The sequence below is a fragment of the Pectinophora gossypiella genome, chromosome 20, assembly GCF_024362695.1.
Source record: "Pectinophora gossypiella chromosome 20, ilPecGoss1.1, whole genome shotgun sequence".
Taxonomy (NCBI): Eukaryota; Metazoa; Arthropoda; class Insecta; order Lepidoptera; family Gelechiidae; genus Pectinophora; species Pectinophora gossypiella.
Genome location: NC_065423.1, coordinates 8,403,569 through 8,422,474, shown reverse-complemented (window position 1 = coordinate 8,422,474; position 18,906 = coordinate 8,403,569). Strand labels below are relative to the sequence as shown.

Genomic DNA, 18,906 nt, shown 5'->3' with positions numbered 1-18,906 from the left:
TACTCTCATTATTTTATAATAATCAATTTGACATAATAGTCTATTGTTTCTCAGCATTAGTCTAATCTTGAGTTTCAACATGGGTAGGTAAGCCCCGACAATTCAATGGTTTATCTTCGATTCCTCAAGTGACAAACCAAACATGGAAATAAAAGTATAAAAAATAGTTGGTCTATGTTCTAGCTATCTACTAGCGTTTAGCAAAAGGCGATACTTGTAGTGGTAGCTTTATGTTATTTGAGTTGATACCATCAAGTCCATTGTCTATCCTCTAAGTGATAGCTCTAGGTATGGAAATGAGAAATAGGTATATAGCGCTTGCTAATACCGACCATAATCGTGGTAGCTCTTATATTAATAGGGTTCATACCATAAAGTCCATTGTCTATCCTCTAAGTGATAGCTCTAAGTATGGAAATGAGAAATAGGTATATAGCGCTTGCTAATGCCGACCATAATCGTGGTAGCTCTTATATTAATAGGGTTCATACCATAAAGTCCATTGTCTATCCTCTAAGTGATAGCTCTAAGTATGGAAATGAGAAATAGGTATATAGCGCTTGCCAATGCCGACCATAATCGTGGTAGCTCTTATGTTAATAGGGTTCATACCATCAAGTCCATTGTCTATCCTCTAAGTGATAGCTCTAAGTATGGAAATGAGAAATAGGTATGTTAGCGCTTGTCAATGGCGACTTTCTTAGTGGTAGCTCTTACATTCATTGTGTTGATACCTTCAAGTCCATTGTCTATCCTCTAAGTGATAGCTCTAGGCATGGAAATGATAAATAGGTATATTAGCGCTTGGCAATGGCGACCTTCCTGGTGCTAGATCTTTTGTTAATTAGGTTGATACCATCAAGTCCATTGTCTATCCTCTAAGTGATAGCTCTAAGTATGGAAATGAGAAATAGGTATGTTAGCGCTTGTCAGTGGCGACCTTCCTAGTGGTAACTCTTATGTTCATTACATTGATACCTTCAAGTATATTGTCTATCCTCTAAGTGATAGCTCTAGGTATGGAAATGACAAATAGGTATATTAGCGCTTATCAATGGCGACCTTCCTAATGGTAGCTCTTATGTGCATTGTGTCTTTAAGTCCATTGTCTATCCTCTAAGTGATAGCTCTAGGTATGGAAATGTAAAATAGGTATATTAGCGCTTAGCAATGGCAAACTTCCTAGTGATAGCTCTTATGTACATTAAGTTGGTACCATCAAGTCCACTGTCCATCCGCTAAATGATAGCTCTAGGTATTAAAATAAGGCATAGGTATATTTGCGCTTTGCAAGAGTCTTAGTGGTTGATTTTTATGTTAATAGGGTTGATACATCAAGTCCATTGTCTATCCTCTATTGTGATAGCTCTAAAAGGAAACAAATAGTCTGTCTATTCTCTAGTCAGACAGTTCACTACTAGTGCTTAACTAGGTGACTCTCCAAGTGGTGTTCTCTTGTTGGTTAGGTTGGTACCAATAATCATCACCCATACGTTGGAAGCTTGAATTATAATAAGATTAGAGTAATTTGGAAGAAATTGCTTACTATAATAAGGCTATCTTTTGCCTGTACTCTCTTAACACTCTTTCTGTTTTTATTGTTAGGGTATATTATCATCATCTTATATTTTAAGTATCATTCGGAGAAGATAACATTATTAACACCACTTAACAGAGACTGTGAGAAGGGATTATGTACTGTTATAATATATATAATATCATTTTTAAGTATGGTTATCCTGTAGTAAACCAATTATAATTCTCTAAATGTTTTAAGTGTTATCTTGAATAAGTTATGTATCTTGTCTACCAATGGTGTAGATGACCTCTGTGATATCGAGTACTACTGTGTCATGGGTACTTCTTGATGAACAGGGTAAACATGAAGTGCTTCTGTCATCTAATTATCTGAACTTGTCAAATTATTTCCGAGTTAATTATTTACTTTTCTATGCCATTCTGCGGTTATATTTCACTGGTTCTCTTTGTTTTATAATAAAACTGCTCATTTCATTCGCTGATAGTAAGTTATCAACCGCAACATAAGCAAAGAACACGAATTACAAAAAGAAACAAAAAATTTTTTTTTTTTTGACAGATGAAAATAAAAACGCGGCAATCAGGGACTGAAGACAAGGCTTAGGCCTATTTTGATCGTGATTTTCGAATATTAAATTACTAAAGTCAAGACTGTATAGTCCTCAGATCTTTGCCTGCCTTATATAAGGCGAATTTAAACAACATCAACATCGGAATAAAGTATAACTTTTAAATCACTGTTATAACACGATACAATTTTAATATTATTATTTATGTTAATAAAACTAGTTACTTTTATTAGTAATAAGTACCAACTTAAGTTACTTCTTCGAATGTTAGGATTATAAATTATAACCTCAAAAAAAGTAATTTGTTTTCGACAATAAAAGGAATTAAATTGAATTGATCATAATTATATCTTCTCTTGTTTTAGTAGATGGATAATGTTAAGACTTACCAGTTTAATCCACATTTTGTTTTATCAAAAAGAACTTACGCTCGTCGTCATCCACATTTTTTCTTTGGTACTGTTTCTAGCTTTTTTAGAGAAAAAAGCACTTGATTATGTAAGTAACAGATTTTTCGCACTATATCAATCATGTTTTTGTATTAAATATTGGTTTTCAATTAGTTTATTTACGGAGGCGAAGTGACGCGCCGGTGCACAAAAACCGTAATGACATTAGTTGACAGGTGCGCTCGGAAGCGGGAAACTAACTTTTTTTTTTTAGCTTTGGATATGAGCTTTGAAAATTGTGACGATGCTGGAGCATAAGACGTAGACTACACTGTTAAAAACCTCTCGAACAAGGAGCGAGTATAATTATTATTATGTTTGTCCGGACTTTTTGAAGGCGTGCGTGGGGCCGAAGCCAACACGTAGAGGCCCCTTAAGACAATTTAATCTAAATGTTGTGTGACAGCAACCGGCGATTATCCCTGTATGCACTATGGGAGTGCAAAGACAATCCCCGGTTCGTGTAGGACTATTGCAGATTATGGGAACAAAGGGAACTGGGCTATTGGGTTGGGGGTTGGTGGACCGGACACTGGGGCTATGGGGACTATGGCGCCTGTTCGACCAATGTTGGTAAAATAGATTATTATTATAATAACCGATTATACTAAGATTTTTAGCTTTCTTGTGATAAGGAGGGATCTATTGCATCATATTTGATTTAGGTTTATATATAATAGGTAATAATTGCCCATATAGGTCATCTACCCAGACCTACGGGGTATAACGTAGAACCCTTGCCTAGGGATACGGGTGAAGACCTCAACGGTTGCAGAGGAGCCATCGGTACGGCAATGCAGGACGATAGAGGCGAGTCACAGGGACTGTAACCTGGAACCTGACAGAGGGCAGTATACTGTTTCACACAGGAGTCGTAGTACGGCTTTGAAATAGACTACTCTGGGCGCCATCCCACTCGCGTCAGACAGAGTACTGCGGGGCGGAAGGCAAGAGGGAAACCACTGCTCTATTTTTCCCTAACAAGTATCATGGAGGATGGTACAACGACAAGAGCGTGGCTCTTAAATAAGTGATGATAGGTCATTTAACTAATTATCTCTATAACACATACATCCCAACTGGGGTAGTCAGTACATCCAAACGTGTAGTGTATACCCCTATCGATATTGCTACATTGATATTGCTATCCTTGTCTCCGGTGCATACGTGATCTGAATACAGAGCAAGACAAACAGTCAGTCAATGCAGGACGGTCTGCCTGTTCAGAGTGATATGGCATGACAGTATACAAAGGGTCTATTCTACACAACGCAAGATGAACTAAGTACGATCACGCACATTAACTTTTTTGACAAATTGAACTGTTAGTCGCACTAAATGTCAAATATGTTAGTGCGACAGGGTCCTAAAGTGGGTACATTATATTGCTCATGACTGTACCCACACCTCACCGAGCTTTCTGTTAGACGAACGTACGTAGCTGCGTTACGTAGTATTCGGCCGAGTAAAAGTAACAGACTAGGCTAAAATATCTACCGAATATTCAATGTAAGTGTAAATTTTATCCGAGGCTTTGAGTGGACGTTTTACTATTCCTTATTCTATAGTTGTACAATGCAAAAACAAAAAAAATGCAATGCAAAATATGATTGGTAAATGGAATTCCATAGTGCTTACCCCGGTGGAAAATAAGCGTGATTTTATGTATTACGTCTATGGTTTTACCACGCATAGAATGTAAAAAAGTTTACTAAATAATTGAGTCTTCAAATAAATTTTGCACGCAAAAGTAATTAAAACAATTGGCATTTTCCTTAAGCCAGCGATCTTAGAGTAAACTTTGAGTATTTTTAGACACACTTTTTGTAATCACAAACCGGTTAGTAAATAAGTCAAACATTTGCATTTGTATTTTGTGCCGTTTGTCGTCGAACGGGGTCTTAGGGCTTTGAAGCAAAGCGCTTTAGCGAGGTGGGTAAGCGGCTTAGGCTGCGTTTCCGTTGACGCGGAGCTGTGCGGAGAGGAGCGGAGATGTGCAGGAATCGTCCAATCACCGTGAGGGAGAGTGACAGAGCGTCTTCGTTTTTCGCTCTCTCGAACGCTGTGATTGGTCAAATCCGCACATCTCCGCTCTTCTCCGCCCATCTCCGCGTCAGTGGAAACCCGGCCTAAGAGAGCAAGGTGGCGATTCCCTCGCCATCCAACCTTCGCAGTGCGAAGGTGATGGGCACTTTCGGTCAAGAGGTGATAAAGGGGAGCATGTTTAAGTGAGCCTTATCTATAGTTATGTAAGTACCTATAGTTTGTTTAGTTTTAATTCTTTGTAATTGTTAAGTTTAAGAATATTTACTGGAATTATCTTTAAGTAGGTAATATCTATTTCACGGGACCAGTGAGGTGCGTTATTTAAAGACTAGTTTTTATGTTTTGTGTGTGACTTTTTGAGATGATAATATCCGAAATAAATAGTTAATTGTATACTCGAGGAAGGTGAATATCTATTTCACTAGGTGTTTGTAAATTACCCACTGTATAAATATTTTTATTTCATTTTATAATTAAGTCTAAAGAACGATTAAAAAATAAATAAATTGTATATTTATTTCTTGTATAATTCGCTCAACCGCAAGCCGGGACTGTACCGAGGGGCAATTTTGTTTTTATTGTATAACACGTTTTCACAACTTCTCGTTTTGATTCTATACTTTGAACTTTTAACCGAGGTCTCTAAAGTTATACTTCCGACGTAATAAAGTAAATTGGAGGATTTTGGTTTATTTAAATAAAAAAGTAAATAAGTTAAGTTGTAACGGCAGCGTCGTCCCTGGTCCAGTGGTTGAGCGTTGGGCTCACGATCTGGGGCCTGTTTAATAAAACTTACAATTGTAAATTACAACGACAATTTGATGTACATTACGTAGCTAATATGAAACTGCAAAATATTCGTGATCACACACTCCGCAATGTACATCAAATTGTCATTGTAATTTACAATTGTAAGTTTTATTAAACAGGCCCCTGGCGGTTCGAATCCCGGTGAGGACAAGCTAACATGCGCAACGTGGAAAAACTTTGTCACAGTCATTTTATCGAATCTGACGATATAATTATGTCGTTTTGTCTATTATACCGTTCTGTCAAAATACGAATAAAATCACGTGGCATGTTAGGAAAAAACAAGCTTATTGATTTCGACATTTACTGAATCAATTTAAGAGCCACGCTCTTGTCGGTGTAGCATTTTCCATTCCAGTCTATCAAAGGCCAATTCCTTGACTTCCCTATAAGACACGACGGTAACCTTTTCTTTAATCTGTTCCATGTAAGCTCTTCTTGGTCTTCCCCTTCCTCTCTTTTCTTACATACATACATACATAAACTCACGCCCGTAATCCCTAATGGGGTGGGCAGAGCCACAAGTAATCAAAGACAACTTGCAGCCACTGTTGATACGAAGTCCAAAGATGGATATGATGAACCTTATGGTGATAAGGGATCAGCCTATCGCCCATAACATTAGTCCATCATGTTAGAGGACACAATCCCTCTGTCGGTTTTTACGACATGCCCGGGAAGAGAAGCAGCTGAACGTGTTCTATGTTTTTTATATGCTCCCAGAACAGCATAGAAGCTCTCTTTTCTTCTAGCTTTCCTTCTATGACGTTTTCCATAAATTCGTCGTGTCTTATTAGGTGTTCAATCATCTTGCCTCTTCTGTCCTCAATAATCCTCAATAATAGGTTTGGGTTAGGACATTGGAAACTGATTAAGACTGAATAGATAAGATGATCCGAGCTTCAGAACCCACACTAAGCCTCTGGTCCCGGTTACTACTCGTTAGGTCATGTCAAGGGCCATTGGCGACCCGACAGTAAACCTGACAGCAGGTTTGCTGAGGCTGGTAATCCACCTCACAACCCACACGATAGAAGACAATGGAGCTTTTGTTCATAAAAATATTAATGATATACTTAAGTACAGTCTTTGTTTAGGTGACGAATTTAGCTCTACGAATAACTTTGTTTTTGCAAGCTGAACTTTGAAATGCTACCTGACAATTATTAGCATACTAAATGACAAATACCTACTTACGATTCATAACCTTGAAGTGGGCTGGTGCAGCCATCTGTATGCCAGGCACCTATTTCGAAATAGATACCCACTTATGTGGGTAGTATTTGGGGTACCGCGAAAGCAAGTATTTTTTATATTATTCATGGTAATAAATTTATTTATTTTTAGTTATTTCTTGTTGCACCAGCCCGCATCCAAGTTTGTTAAATGTTTGTTTCCTGGTAGTGGTTGCTTGGAAGAAATTGCTCTAGAGCAGTAAGGCCGCCCAAATTGTACCGTATTCATTTGTTATGCCTGATTGTTGAAATTTAGTTCGCGCAATAAAGTACATCTGATTTGATTTGATTATCTTTATCTTCAAGATGTTTAATGGCCGTAACCGGGACAACCGACTTAACGTGTCTTCTGAAGCACGGATCATCTTACTTTCGCACAAAACCACTGGCATTCGTACCCGGGCCCTCCGGATTGTGAGCCCAACGCTCCACCAATGGACTACGGAGGCCGATAGACCTCTATTGTACCTTACTAAAGACGTAATTGGGTCGTTCTTCTTTTTTATCGACAATAAAAAGACATTTTCTCGATTTATCGGATTTAACATCTTTAAAATTATAACGGCAATAATTATTTTAAAACATCATATAAATATGTGTCTGTAGAGGACTATTTCGTGGTTCTCTTTATCTTGGTAACATACTTTTCTTTGCAGGCGCATTCCAAAAAATATTGTGACAGAGTGGCCCTTTTCATCGGAGACAGCATTTCAATTTACCACTCTGTCACAGAATTTTGTGAAAAACGATCAAGCTACGTTAATAACTAATTGAGGAACCGATTAGTATTTTGCTTGTATTTTGAGTATAATAAGATAACTATATTTTTGGACAATGGAAACATCTAATAAAATTCTAAAACATAACTTATTAAAAGCAGTACGTAAGACAGATCATTGTCGATAAAAAAGAAGAACGACCCAATTATGTAAGTTGGTACCTACATACCTACATCAAAAGCCATACATACACATATAAGTCATTCCATAATCCCTAATACAAATAGACATTACAGCCAATAATCATCAATTAGCAAAGCTAACCTAATTAAATTACTTATGAATGCACTGTATACAGAGAGAGATAACCAACGCTCGCAAGCCGTTCCCGGGTGAACAGAGAACCATTGGTTCAATCTTCGTCTTCTATCGTGTGGGTTGAGAGGTGGATTACCAACCCCAACAACCCTGGTGTCAGGGTTATTACCGAGCCGCCATAGGCCCCTGACATGACTCATGTAACGACTACTTACATAAGGAAGTAATAGCCGGGACCAACGGCTTAACGTACCTTCCGAAGCACAGATCAGCCTGTAATATCGTAACCAAGTTAGGGACCACAAAGTGATTTTTGTGTATTGACTCCACCGGGATTCGAACGTGGGACCTCCGGATCGTGAGTCCAGCGCTCAACCACTGGACCACAGAGGTCGTTAAAATTAGAACTAGGACTCCTGTCCTCCGCCTGTGAATATTACTGACAGTTACTGCTGCCCTCTGTCAAGTTACAGTCCCTGTGACCTCTTCTGTTCTGCATTGCCGTACCGCTTCTGCAACCGTCGAGGTCTTCACCCGCAACCATGGGCTAGGGTTTTACCTTATACCCCTTAGGTCTGGTCACCTTATGTCACTTCCAAAAAAAGTTGTATGTCAATCTTGTCGATTGTCAATTCGTTTGCAACTTGGCTAAGGCGCCAGGGAAGTTGTATTAAATGTTGTTAGGCTCACCTGTCCTCTGCTGGGATTGTTGTTGTTGGGGTAGTAGTTGTTGGTGGTAGTCCCAACGCTGGGCACCACGAACGTGGGCCGCTCACCCGTGAAGTAGTCTGAGGGTCGGCTGCAGGAGAAACATTGTATTTGTTAAGGAATGTCTGGTTTTGGGCAAAAACTTGGACTAGGACAGTTAAGTTATTATTATTTAAGTACTCCAGCAGCATAAACTGATGTGTGTACGTCACTGCACTTGTTTTTTGTCTTTTTATAATGTTCGTCAAGTCTATTCTTAAATGAGTTCACTGATGGCGCACCGGGCTTAGCACCGTAAGCGCGCGACTTTTTCTTGCTGCGACAGAGATCGTCTGTCTCTTTCTGTGCAGTACTGTAAGAGAGTGACGGCTGACGTATGTTGATACTACGCGGTTGGGGAGAAAATGTTTTCTGGGGTTGCTTGTACATGGAGACTTGAACAGTTTCAACCCTCTTAAATTTGTGTTTCTGTTTAATCTAAAGAACTGGGGGATTAAAATGGCCACATCGAAGCAATTCATGTAACAAAGCAATATTGCTATTTGACAGTTGTTTGCATTGCGCACTTACTTTTATATGCGCAAATGTCAAATTGCAATATTGTTTTCTTAGATGAATTGCTTAGATGTGGCCATTTTAATCCCCCAGTTCTTTTAATCGTTTAACGCTGTAGTGCCCTTGCGGTATTTAAATGTACTTACTTAAATTAAGTATACTTATTACGATTTGTATTGTAAACCGCCGCAATTCGAAAGTATTAAAAGTCAAATAGCACAAAAAAATCGACTGAATGCATATATGGGGCAAATCTTCAATCCGCGAAATTCCTTTTAAGATGAAATGCCTCGATATGGTCCTTTTCAGATGTCTTGTTTGACGCGGGCTTCAACAAGGGTGGGTCGATGTTTTTGGTGAAAGGACATATTGAGGCTTTTGATCTAATTGGAAATCTGCTATTAAACAGTTTTGATTTTTGTCCCATTTCCTTATTAAATCGAAGTTTTTTTGGTATTGCATATTGCCACTCCTCAGGTATCGAGGGAAGTACCCTGTTTTTGGGCACTCACTTCCTATCAAAGGCGTTCATGGTATTTCTCCATCTTTCACCACTTCAACATCATTAAACGATAAAAAAAAATACTAACCTGTCATAATTGAAACACACAATAACGGGTTCTTACCGCGTTTAAAGAAGGGTTATGAGACTCCCACTGAGTCCATGGGTAAGAACCCGTTATTATGTGTTTTAATTATGATAATAACCGCGTAAACTTAAAACAATGTACTAACCTGTCGTCAAAGTCATCTTCATCCCGTATTCTGTCGGTGGTAGTTCTGATCGGGGTGGATGGGGTTACTTGGTGACCTGGTCTGCCACTGCCAGTCTGGCTGGCCACATTGTGAGATCCTTGCCCATTACTACAGAAGATAACATGCTTGCTTACTACAGGAATAAAGGTTAAAGAAGAATTTGGATGAAGAAATTGAAGGCTACGTGAAGCTGGGTTTAGGCTATGGCTGGTTTGTGAAGTGGATACAGACTTGTCAACGAAATAGGTACACTAATTACCAGAATTAATAACTAAATCGGCAAAAAATAGAAATAAGTATTATCGACGGTTGTCTAACAACTTTTTTTATAACAGAATTCGTAGACCAAACTAGTTTTTCGTTCAATGTTGTTAAGTGACACTGCAGTTGCATAACAAAGATTCAAACTAATTTTCTACTGTTTCAACCGTGTGTTCTTTGTAATTTCTTGGGTTTTCGTTGTAAAGATACAGGATGTACTAGGACTTGTAGTTTGTCAGTCACACGGAATAGAAAAAAAAGGTTGGAAGGGCCAGGTGAGCCAGAAACGCGAGCCATACAAGTATGAGCAAATAGTTTATACTTAAATTTTGCACTCCACTTGTTCGCATAATTTACGACACGCGCTGAGCTCCGCGATAGCATATTAAAAGATCGTCTTGTGTATTTATAATCTGCAAGGAAAAAAACAAATATCGACTATCACGCAAGGAGATCCCTCCTTATTCCTTATCACAGAAAAGCTATCATCATCATCACCAGCCCATTAACGTCCCCACTGCTGGGGCACGGGCCTTCCCTATGGATGGATAGGGAGATCGGAACTTAAACCATCACGCGGGCCCAGTGCGGATTAATGGTTATTAACGACTGCTAATGGAGCCGGGACCAACGGCTTAACGTGCCTTCCGAAGCACGGAGGAGCTCGAGATGAAAACTTTTTTTTGTGGTCACCCATCCTATGACCGGCCTTTGCTAAAGTTGCTTAACTTCAACTATCGCAGACCGAGCGCGTTTACCGCTGCGCCACCGAGTTCCTCACAGAAAAGCTAAAAACATTAAAATTATCGGATATTTATCAAAAAAATACTTTTGTATGCAGTTCTTACGGAAAGTAGTGATAAAATCGCAGGCTATAACGTAAAATATACCTATATTGCCGGTAAAGAGGCTATGGAATTTGAGAAGCAGTAGAGCTACCTGTTGTGTAGTTATCTGTTTGCAGGAGTAGTAGTAAAAGATACGGGGTTGAACCGGCAATAGCGGTTCTCATAGAAAATGCGCCTTAGGGAGCGCTCCCCATTTGTCCGGCCAAGTAGTTAATGCCATCTGCGGCAAATCTACAATAAGTCACGTCAAAAAAAAAACGCCTCTCCAGCCTCTTTATTCTATCCCGTGATCAGTCATGTAGGCAGACAAAGGTAATAATTCTCGGAGACACTAACTTATTTTTAATTTAGTTTGACACTTTTTAAACTATCTCTATCTTTGTCTTGCATTCGTCGTAAGTAAAAGAGAATACAACTTTTAGGCTGTCAGGCAGACAAAATAAAATTAAGTTTCGTTTGCCATGTGTCTATGTGTCGGCACCATAAAGTATTTTAAATTGGGCAGTCATAAGTTCGAGGAAGACTCAGGCACACCGGCTATATTCAATTTCAATCGAACCGTAAAACTGTAGTTGCTGAGCCAAAATATGCACCAAGTTATCTGAATACAAATTATTTGTGAATTACATGCTTGGAACCTTTGAAGTTTAGTTTTCAGATGACAACATGCTGGAAACTTTAATGTAATCTTCTTTGTTGTGAGATTACCAACCTCATCAACCTTGGTATCAGGATTATTATCGAGCCGCCAGAGGCCCCTGACGAGACTCATGTAACGACTACGTACTTACATCAGTAAATAGTAACCTTGACCAACGGCTTATCGTGCTTTTCAAAGCACGGATCATCTTACTTACGGACAATGAGGTGATCAGCCTGTAATGTCCTAACCATACTGGGGACAACAAAGTGATTTTTGTAATACGTCTCCATCGGGATTCGAACCCGGGACCTCCGGATCGTGAGCCCAACGCTCAACCACTGGACCACGGAGGCCGTCAATGTAATAAAATATATTTTTTTGTTTTTATAGCAGTAATACTTATCTATGGAGTAATGAAGGCGATTACTCCACCGACAAGAACGCAGCTCTTAAATACACAGAGAGAGAATACTTATCAATATAAAAATATATTATATAAAATATATATATATAAAAATAAATAAAAAATAAAATAATAATATCATAAGCGCGTGTAACTTAGCTAACCCCCTGGCAAAAATATTAAACAAAACAAAAAATGATTTCCAAGATTCCGCACTCTGGTTATTCTATAACAAACTTGTAGAAATAACAAACTTTGTTTTAGGTTTACGCGGTTATTATCATAATTAAAACACATAATAACGGGTTCTTACCGCGTTTAAATCAGGGATATAAGACTCCCGATATTTCGACACTGTTGCAAGTGCCATGAGTGAATATCGGGAGTCTCATATCCCTGATTTAAACGCGGTAAGAACCCGTTATTATGTGTTTTAATATCAAACTTAATACAATTCTAAGAAATTAATGTTATTATTATGTCGTAATTGTTTATTCCTCATTAAAGATAATGAATAAGTACAATAACTTGGCCTTGTTATCATACCTCATAGTAAATGAATGATTAACAAAGTTAATAAGTATGTCAGGGGCCTTTGGCGGCTCAGTAGTAACTTTGTTACCAGACTTCTTCTACCGTGTGGGTTGTGGGTACAGTACCAATCTCATCAACCTTGGTGCCAGGGTAACTATTGACCCGCTAAAGGCCCCTGACATGGCTCATGTAACGACTACTAACTTACATCAGTAAGTAGTATCCGGGACCAACGGCTTAACGTGCTTTCCAAAGTACAGATCATCTTACTTTCGGACAATCAGGTGATCAGCCAGTAATGTCCTAACCAAGCTAGGGACCACAAAGTATTTTTTGTGATATGTCCCCACCGGGAATCGAACCCAAGACCTCCGGTCACCAGGGTTGATGAGCTTGGTCATTGACCTCACAACTCACACGAGAGAAGAAGACCATGCGATTCATCACGTCATAATCATCTAAGGGTTTCGTATCATAAGTGTAGTTTCCAACTAGTCGGATCAGTTACTTTTTATTAAACGTCAAAACACGAAATTACTACTTATGGAATTTGTATGAAAAAGCAACCTGTGACGTCATAGAAAAATGTGACAAAATGTAACACTTATTACTATTTTTTTCTTTATTAAAATTCGTAAATAAGTTAAATAGAAAAAAGAAAATGTTTTTTGTCACCTTTAGATCCGTTTTTATTTAGTACTTAATTAGAAATTCATAATTAGTTTATCTTTGACCTAGGAACTATCCAATTGTGACTATACTCACTATAGTAGGGAACACAGGCGTTTTAGTATGTATCACTACATAGTATAAAACAAAGTCGCTTTGTCTGTCCCTATATCCCTATGGTACGCTTAAATCTTTAAAACTACGCAACGGATTTTGATGCAGTTTTTTTTAAATAGATAAAGTGATTCAAGAGGAAAGTTTATATGTATAATAACATCCATTAAATAGTGGAGAAATACTGTAATTTTTGAGGTTTCTAATGTGATGTAAATAATTTCCTTTTTTCCTCAGCATTGCACCCGAGCGAAGCCGGGGCGGGTCGCTAGTGTTGTAATAAGTGGCACTTTTTTTTTTGACGTGACTTATTGTAGATTTGCCGCAGATGGCATTAACTACTTGGCCGGACAAATGGGGAGCACTGGAGGCTCACCCGGTACTAATAAGTGGAACTAAAAGTATTTTTCCAATAAGTAAATTAACCACAACGGACTTTTCTCTATAAAGTTTATCTCGACACGGTGTTAATTGAAGATGCTATCAAAATATCATTATGTATATCATCTACCAGTATTAAAAGGAAAATTTTATAGCTGATTACATAGAATTCTGGAGGAGGATTGAAAGAATAAGTTGGACTGAAAGGTTACTAATGAAGTGCTGGTAAGACTGCGTTTCCATTGACGCGGAGCTGTGCGGAGATAAGCGGAGATGTGCAGGAATCGACCAATCACCGTGAGGGAGAGAGTGACAGAGCGTCTTCGTTTTCGCTCTCTCGAATGCTGTGATTGGTCAAATCCACACATTGTCAGTGGAAACCCGGCCTAAGAGAGTATCAGAGGTTAAATTACAAAAATTAAGAAATAGGTACCTGCTAAATTTATTAAAACATCATAGAAGGAAAGTTAAAAGGAAAGAGAGGAAGGGGAAGACCAAGAAGAACATGGAACAGATTAAAGAGGAAGCGAACGTCGTGTCTTATAAGGAAGTGAAAGAATTGCCCTTAGATAGACAAGAATGGAGCCTGCTGCACTGACAAGAGCGTGGCTCTTAATGATGATGAGATAGAATTTTATGTCGGAGATCCGTTAGATAACTTACGGTATTGTTTCTAAGAGTTTGTTTAAGTAAATTGATTCTTTAGACTGAGATAGATAATCTATTTATGTACTTTACGAAGCCTCGTAAAGTGTGCCAAGCACAAAGTTTGGAGTAATTTGATATAATTACTAAAATATAGATAAGTAAAGTAGCTTTGCAGTCTCTGTGAGCTAGTGGTTAGAGCATTGAGCTCACGATCTGGAGGTCCGGGTTCGATTCCCGGAGGGGAACATTATCGAAATCACTTCGTGAGGCTGTCCGTTGTTTGTTTCTTCTTCTATAGTGTGGGTTGTGAGGTGGATTATCAATCACAGTTTGGTAAGGACAGTTTGGGCTTGAATCACTTGTCTGAAAAAGTTTCCGAGCTTCGGAATTTTGGAGCATTGGTATCGGGCTATTAGCTCAGACGCGTCCACTAACACGCAGTGAGGCAGCGTGGTGGAGTATGCTCCATTGCTCCAAACTCTCTCCGGTTGGTCGAGGGGAGGCCTGTGCCGAGCTGTGCGTCGTATAGTCTTGTTTATGTTATGTAAATAAGAAGCTTTCAATTACGGATTAAAAATTTGCCTAGTTTTTAAAGTTTGAGAACGTCTCCGAACAAATCTATTTAAAAAGTGTGTTCTGCTTGTGTAGTTTTTTTTAAATTAATTTATTGTAGTACTGAACGCTACTTTTGGTCAGTTTTGTAAAAAAGGTCAGTTTTGACGCGATGAAAATATTTACTCTATTAAATTAAAATGTTTTGATAGGTAGGTCGTCATGGGTTCGGTTAGCCATAGCCTCTGTTTTATTAATCGGTTACTTACTTACTTATAAATTTAAAGAAAATAGTCATACTTACTTAATAGTTAGATATTTTAACATGGAATGCTTTTAATGTGCTATATATGGCAGAAATATTGTGCAAACTAGATATTTTAATTGTGCAAATATAGATATATTGTGCAGACTAATAGCGTTCTACTTATTGTCAATGTAAACGATAATAAACTTTACTTACATGCTGTAAGGGTTCACGTTACTCTGTTCTATAGGCGGATTCTGAGTTGGTACGTAAACAGGACTTTCTCCCTGGACTGGTCTTCCGAAGACCGGTTTCGTCTGCGGGCGGTCTTCTGGCCTGATCACCGGTCTATCATCGGGTCTTATAACGGGTCTTTCATCAGGCCTGGTCTCAGGCCGCGGTCTACTAGAAGAGTCCGGGCGGGAAACCGGTCTTTCCGTTTCTCTGGACGGTCTTTCCGTTAAAGTATCTGGGCGGTCTACTGCCGGTTGTCTGTTATTGGCGTTGCAGATCTCTCTGCCGTTAAGTCTGATTGTCTGGAGTTTCGGAGGCTTGTTCAACGGGTTGTATTGGACGAAGAATCGCACCGCCTGCGCAGGCCCCGGGTGTATCTTCATCTTCGTATTCTCGATCTTGAAATCGATGTTGTCTGTTGTTGTTACGTCACCGACCCAGTTCTAGAACACACGATCAACTCAATTAATTTGTAGACATTTGATATTTACCAAGTTGGGAATTCTCTTCAATTAATGTTTAGATCAATGACAATTAAGACTAATTATTACAATTACAACGGCTTCTGTGCTCTAGTAGTTGAGAGTTGCACTCCCGACTCACGATCCGGAGGCCCCGGGTTCGAATCCCGGTGGGGACAAATCACAAACATCACTTTGTGATACCTAGTTTGGTTCGGGCATTACATGCTGATCACCTGATTGTCCGAAATTAAGATGATCCGTGCTTCGCAAGCCACGTTAAGCCGTTGGTCCCGGTTACTATTTACTGATGTAGAGTAATCGTTACATGAGCCATGTCAGAGGCCTTTGGCGGCTCAATCATAACCCTGACATCAGGGTTGATGAGGCTGGTATTCCACCTCAGAACCCATACGACAAAAAGAAGAAGATTACAATTACACCAATTTGTGTCATTATATATCATCTTATATGTTATTTTTATTATATTTCATCTTCCAATTATGATGCAAACCTACATTAAAGACCTACATAATATGTAATTAATTACCTATGTCTTCTGCAACTCACCCCAAGAATATCAGCCTTAGAGTCCAGCACAATGTTTAGCCAGAGCGAGTGCAGCGTGCTGTCAGTGGAGAGGTTGACCACGCCGTACCAGCGTCCTGGCTCCGTGCTCGACGGCTCGTACATGAACACGTTGGCACACGGCGATATCGGAGTGTTCTGCTCCCATGACCCACCCACCAGCACCAGCAGCGCCAGCGCTAACCGATTCTGTAACACCATACGATATATATCATCTAACCACCACGTAATTCATCACATTTCACCTAGTATCATAGCACTTTATCTGTCTTCATCTGGTATCATGAAAGATTAAGTAAGACCTCATAAATCATCACATTTCATCTAGTATCATCACACTTCATCTGTCTTCATCTGATATCGTAAATGTCAAGTCATCAAATTTTCTTAGTTATAAAGTGTCTGGTGTTTTTTTGTCGTAGTTAGTCGTTGACGTGGTAAATATTACTAAATCGCCATCAATAACTTTAAATGTCATTATCAATTCTGATTGTCCCACATTGAGTAGGTACATAATTAGTTATCAATTTTATTGGTAACTAATAGATAAACTATGACGGAAGATGAAAGTTGATGACGTCTGTGGACAAGTCATAAGTCTCAAGCGGATATTTATTTATATCAATCAACATGCTACAAACAATAATTATTTACTTTAACCTAATAGCCCGATGACGTTCGTCATTCACAGATGGAAAATGAAGGAGGCTCATCAGTGGAATGAGACGGGCTGGTTGAATGAATGGAACCACAAATATCAGTCATCCAGTGTTGCATATACTCGTCTGCATTATGCTTCCAGATATGAACAACCTTTATGTTTTTTATTTTATTTGTCAAACACAGACACACTCAACACACACACAGACTGACTCAAAACACAGAGAGACAGTTGGAGAGACAGGTAGTCGCTTCTTTAAAAAACCTAACCTGTCAAATCTTCAGGTTACTTAAGCGGACTCTGTGAAAACGAGATAACGCTAGGGAGATGCTATTTGTCTATTAAACACATACATACATACATAAACTCACGCCCGTAATCCCAAATGGGGTGGGCAGAGCCACAAGTAATCAAAGACAACTTGTAGCCACTGTTGATACGAAGTCCTAAGATGGATATGATGAACCTTATGGTGATAAGGGATCAGCCTATCGCCCATAACATTAGTCCATCATGTTAGAGGACGCAATCCCTCTGTCGGTTTTTACGACATGCCCGGGAAGACAAGCAGCTGAACGTATTCTATGTTTTTTATTTGCTCCCAGAACAGCATAGAAGCACACATAGAGCAGCATTAAACACAGTTCTGTGGAATGAGGTCAAAACATGCTACACACCGGAAAATATGACCAACTTATAACGAATGGCTCGCAAAAATTTTGGCGACAACTTTTGCGCAGTAATAAATAAAGTTACGCTGTTATATCAACAAGTTACACTAACATTTTTTAGAATTATGACAGGCAAAAGCACTCGTAGCGTTATATGGCTATGGCAATCCAAGATATATCTCTCTCTTGGTCGGTCCCTCATATCTGAGGATCGTGGTCAGCATCAGGGTTGCACCTGGAGCGTATGATCTGCCTCCACCGGTTCCTGTCCAGCGCTTCCCTTACTACTGTGTAAAACTTGGATGACGACGAGTCTTTCACTTGATCAGTCCATCTAGTCGGTGAACGATCAAGATATATACATTCATACAAAACTCACGCCCGTAATCCCTAAAGGGGTGGACAGAGAACTTGCAGCCACTGTCGATACGAAGTCCTAAAGATGGATAATTGATGAATCAAAAAATATTTATTTCGGAAACAAGTCCATATTATGTTAGTAACAGAAAGCTTTACCTAGTATTAGTAACAGATTTGAAATACTCCAACCAACCTATCGCCCATAAAAATTGTCCAACATGTTTGAAAGGATGCAATCTCTCTTTCAGATTTTATATTCCCATGCAGTTGAAGATGTTCTGTTATGGCTTCCAGTTCAGCAAGATGCGATTGTTAAAATGGATGTGTGGTGCGACCGGAATGGACAAAATTAGGAATGAATATATAAGAAGTCTGAAAGTAGCGCCGGTTACTAAGAAATTGAGGACCAATAGGTTAGCATGGTATTTTATGTGATGAAGTGGGATGAAAGGCATATAACGAGGAAAGTTACGAGGAATGTGGATGGATATAGGGGAAGGCAGCCAATCAGTTCGCGACACCAAACACTTTAGGATCCCGATACCGAACCCGCCGGCGTGGTCGACGATTTCCCTCAATCAGCGCTTATCGCTATCGACCTGGTAGGGTCGATTAATTCTTTCAAATATTTTTCCTCTCAGATGACGCCGTGAGCCGAGATTCGCGTTCAACTGGGCGGCCTCTTGTCTTAAACGTTGTACCGGGTGAGAGCCTTCAGTGCTCCCCATTTGTCCGGCTAAGTAGTTAATGCCAACTGCGGTAAATCTACAATAAGTCACGACAAAAAAAAAGGATTTATGAGACGATCCAAAAAGTGTGGATGGATTGTGTAAAGAAGGATATGTGTGTGAAAGGTGTGATTATCGAGATGACGACTGACAGGAATGAACGGAAGAGGAATACATATTGTGCCGACTCCACCTAGAG

The 18,906-nt window shown here is 39.2% G+C and overlaps 1 protein-coding gene across 2 annotated transcripts in view; it reads right to left on the bottom strand.

Annotated features, from left to right (window-relative positions):
* The window catches only part of LOC126376003 (serine protease gd-like), a 49,907-nt gene that overhangs the window by 13,370 nt on the left and 17,631 nt on the right, over positions 1 to 18,906 (bottom strand). For both annotated transcript variants that reach the window (XM_050023148.1, XM_050023149.1), the window contains exons 2-5: positions 16,270 to 16,476; positions 15,221 to 15,681; positions 9,684 to 9,812; positions 8,376 to 8,484 (exon numbers count right to left, since the gene is read on the bottom strand). In XM_050023148.1, coding sequence (XP_049879105.1) covers positions 8,376 to 8,484; positions 9,684 to 9,812; positions 15,221 to 15,681; positions 16,270 to 16,476 — 906 coding nt within the window. The remainder of the gene's footprint in view (positions 1 to 8,375; positions 8,485 to 9,683; positions 9,813 to 15,220; positions 15,682 to 16,269; positions 16,477 to 18,906) is intronic.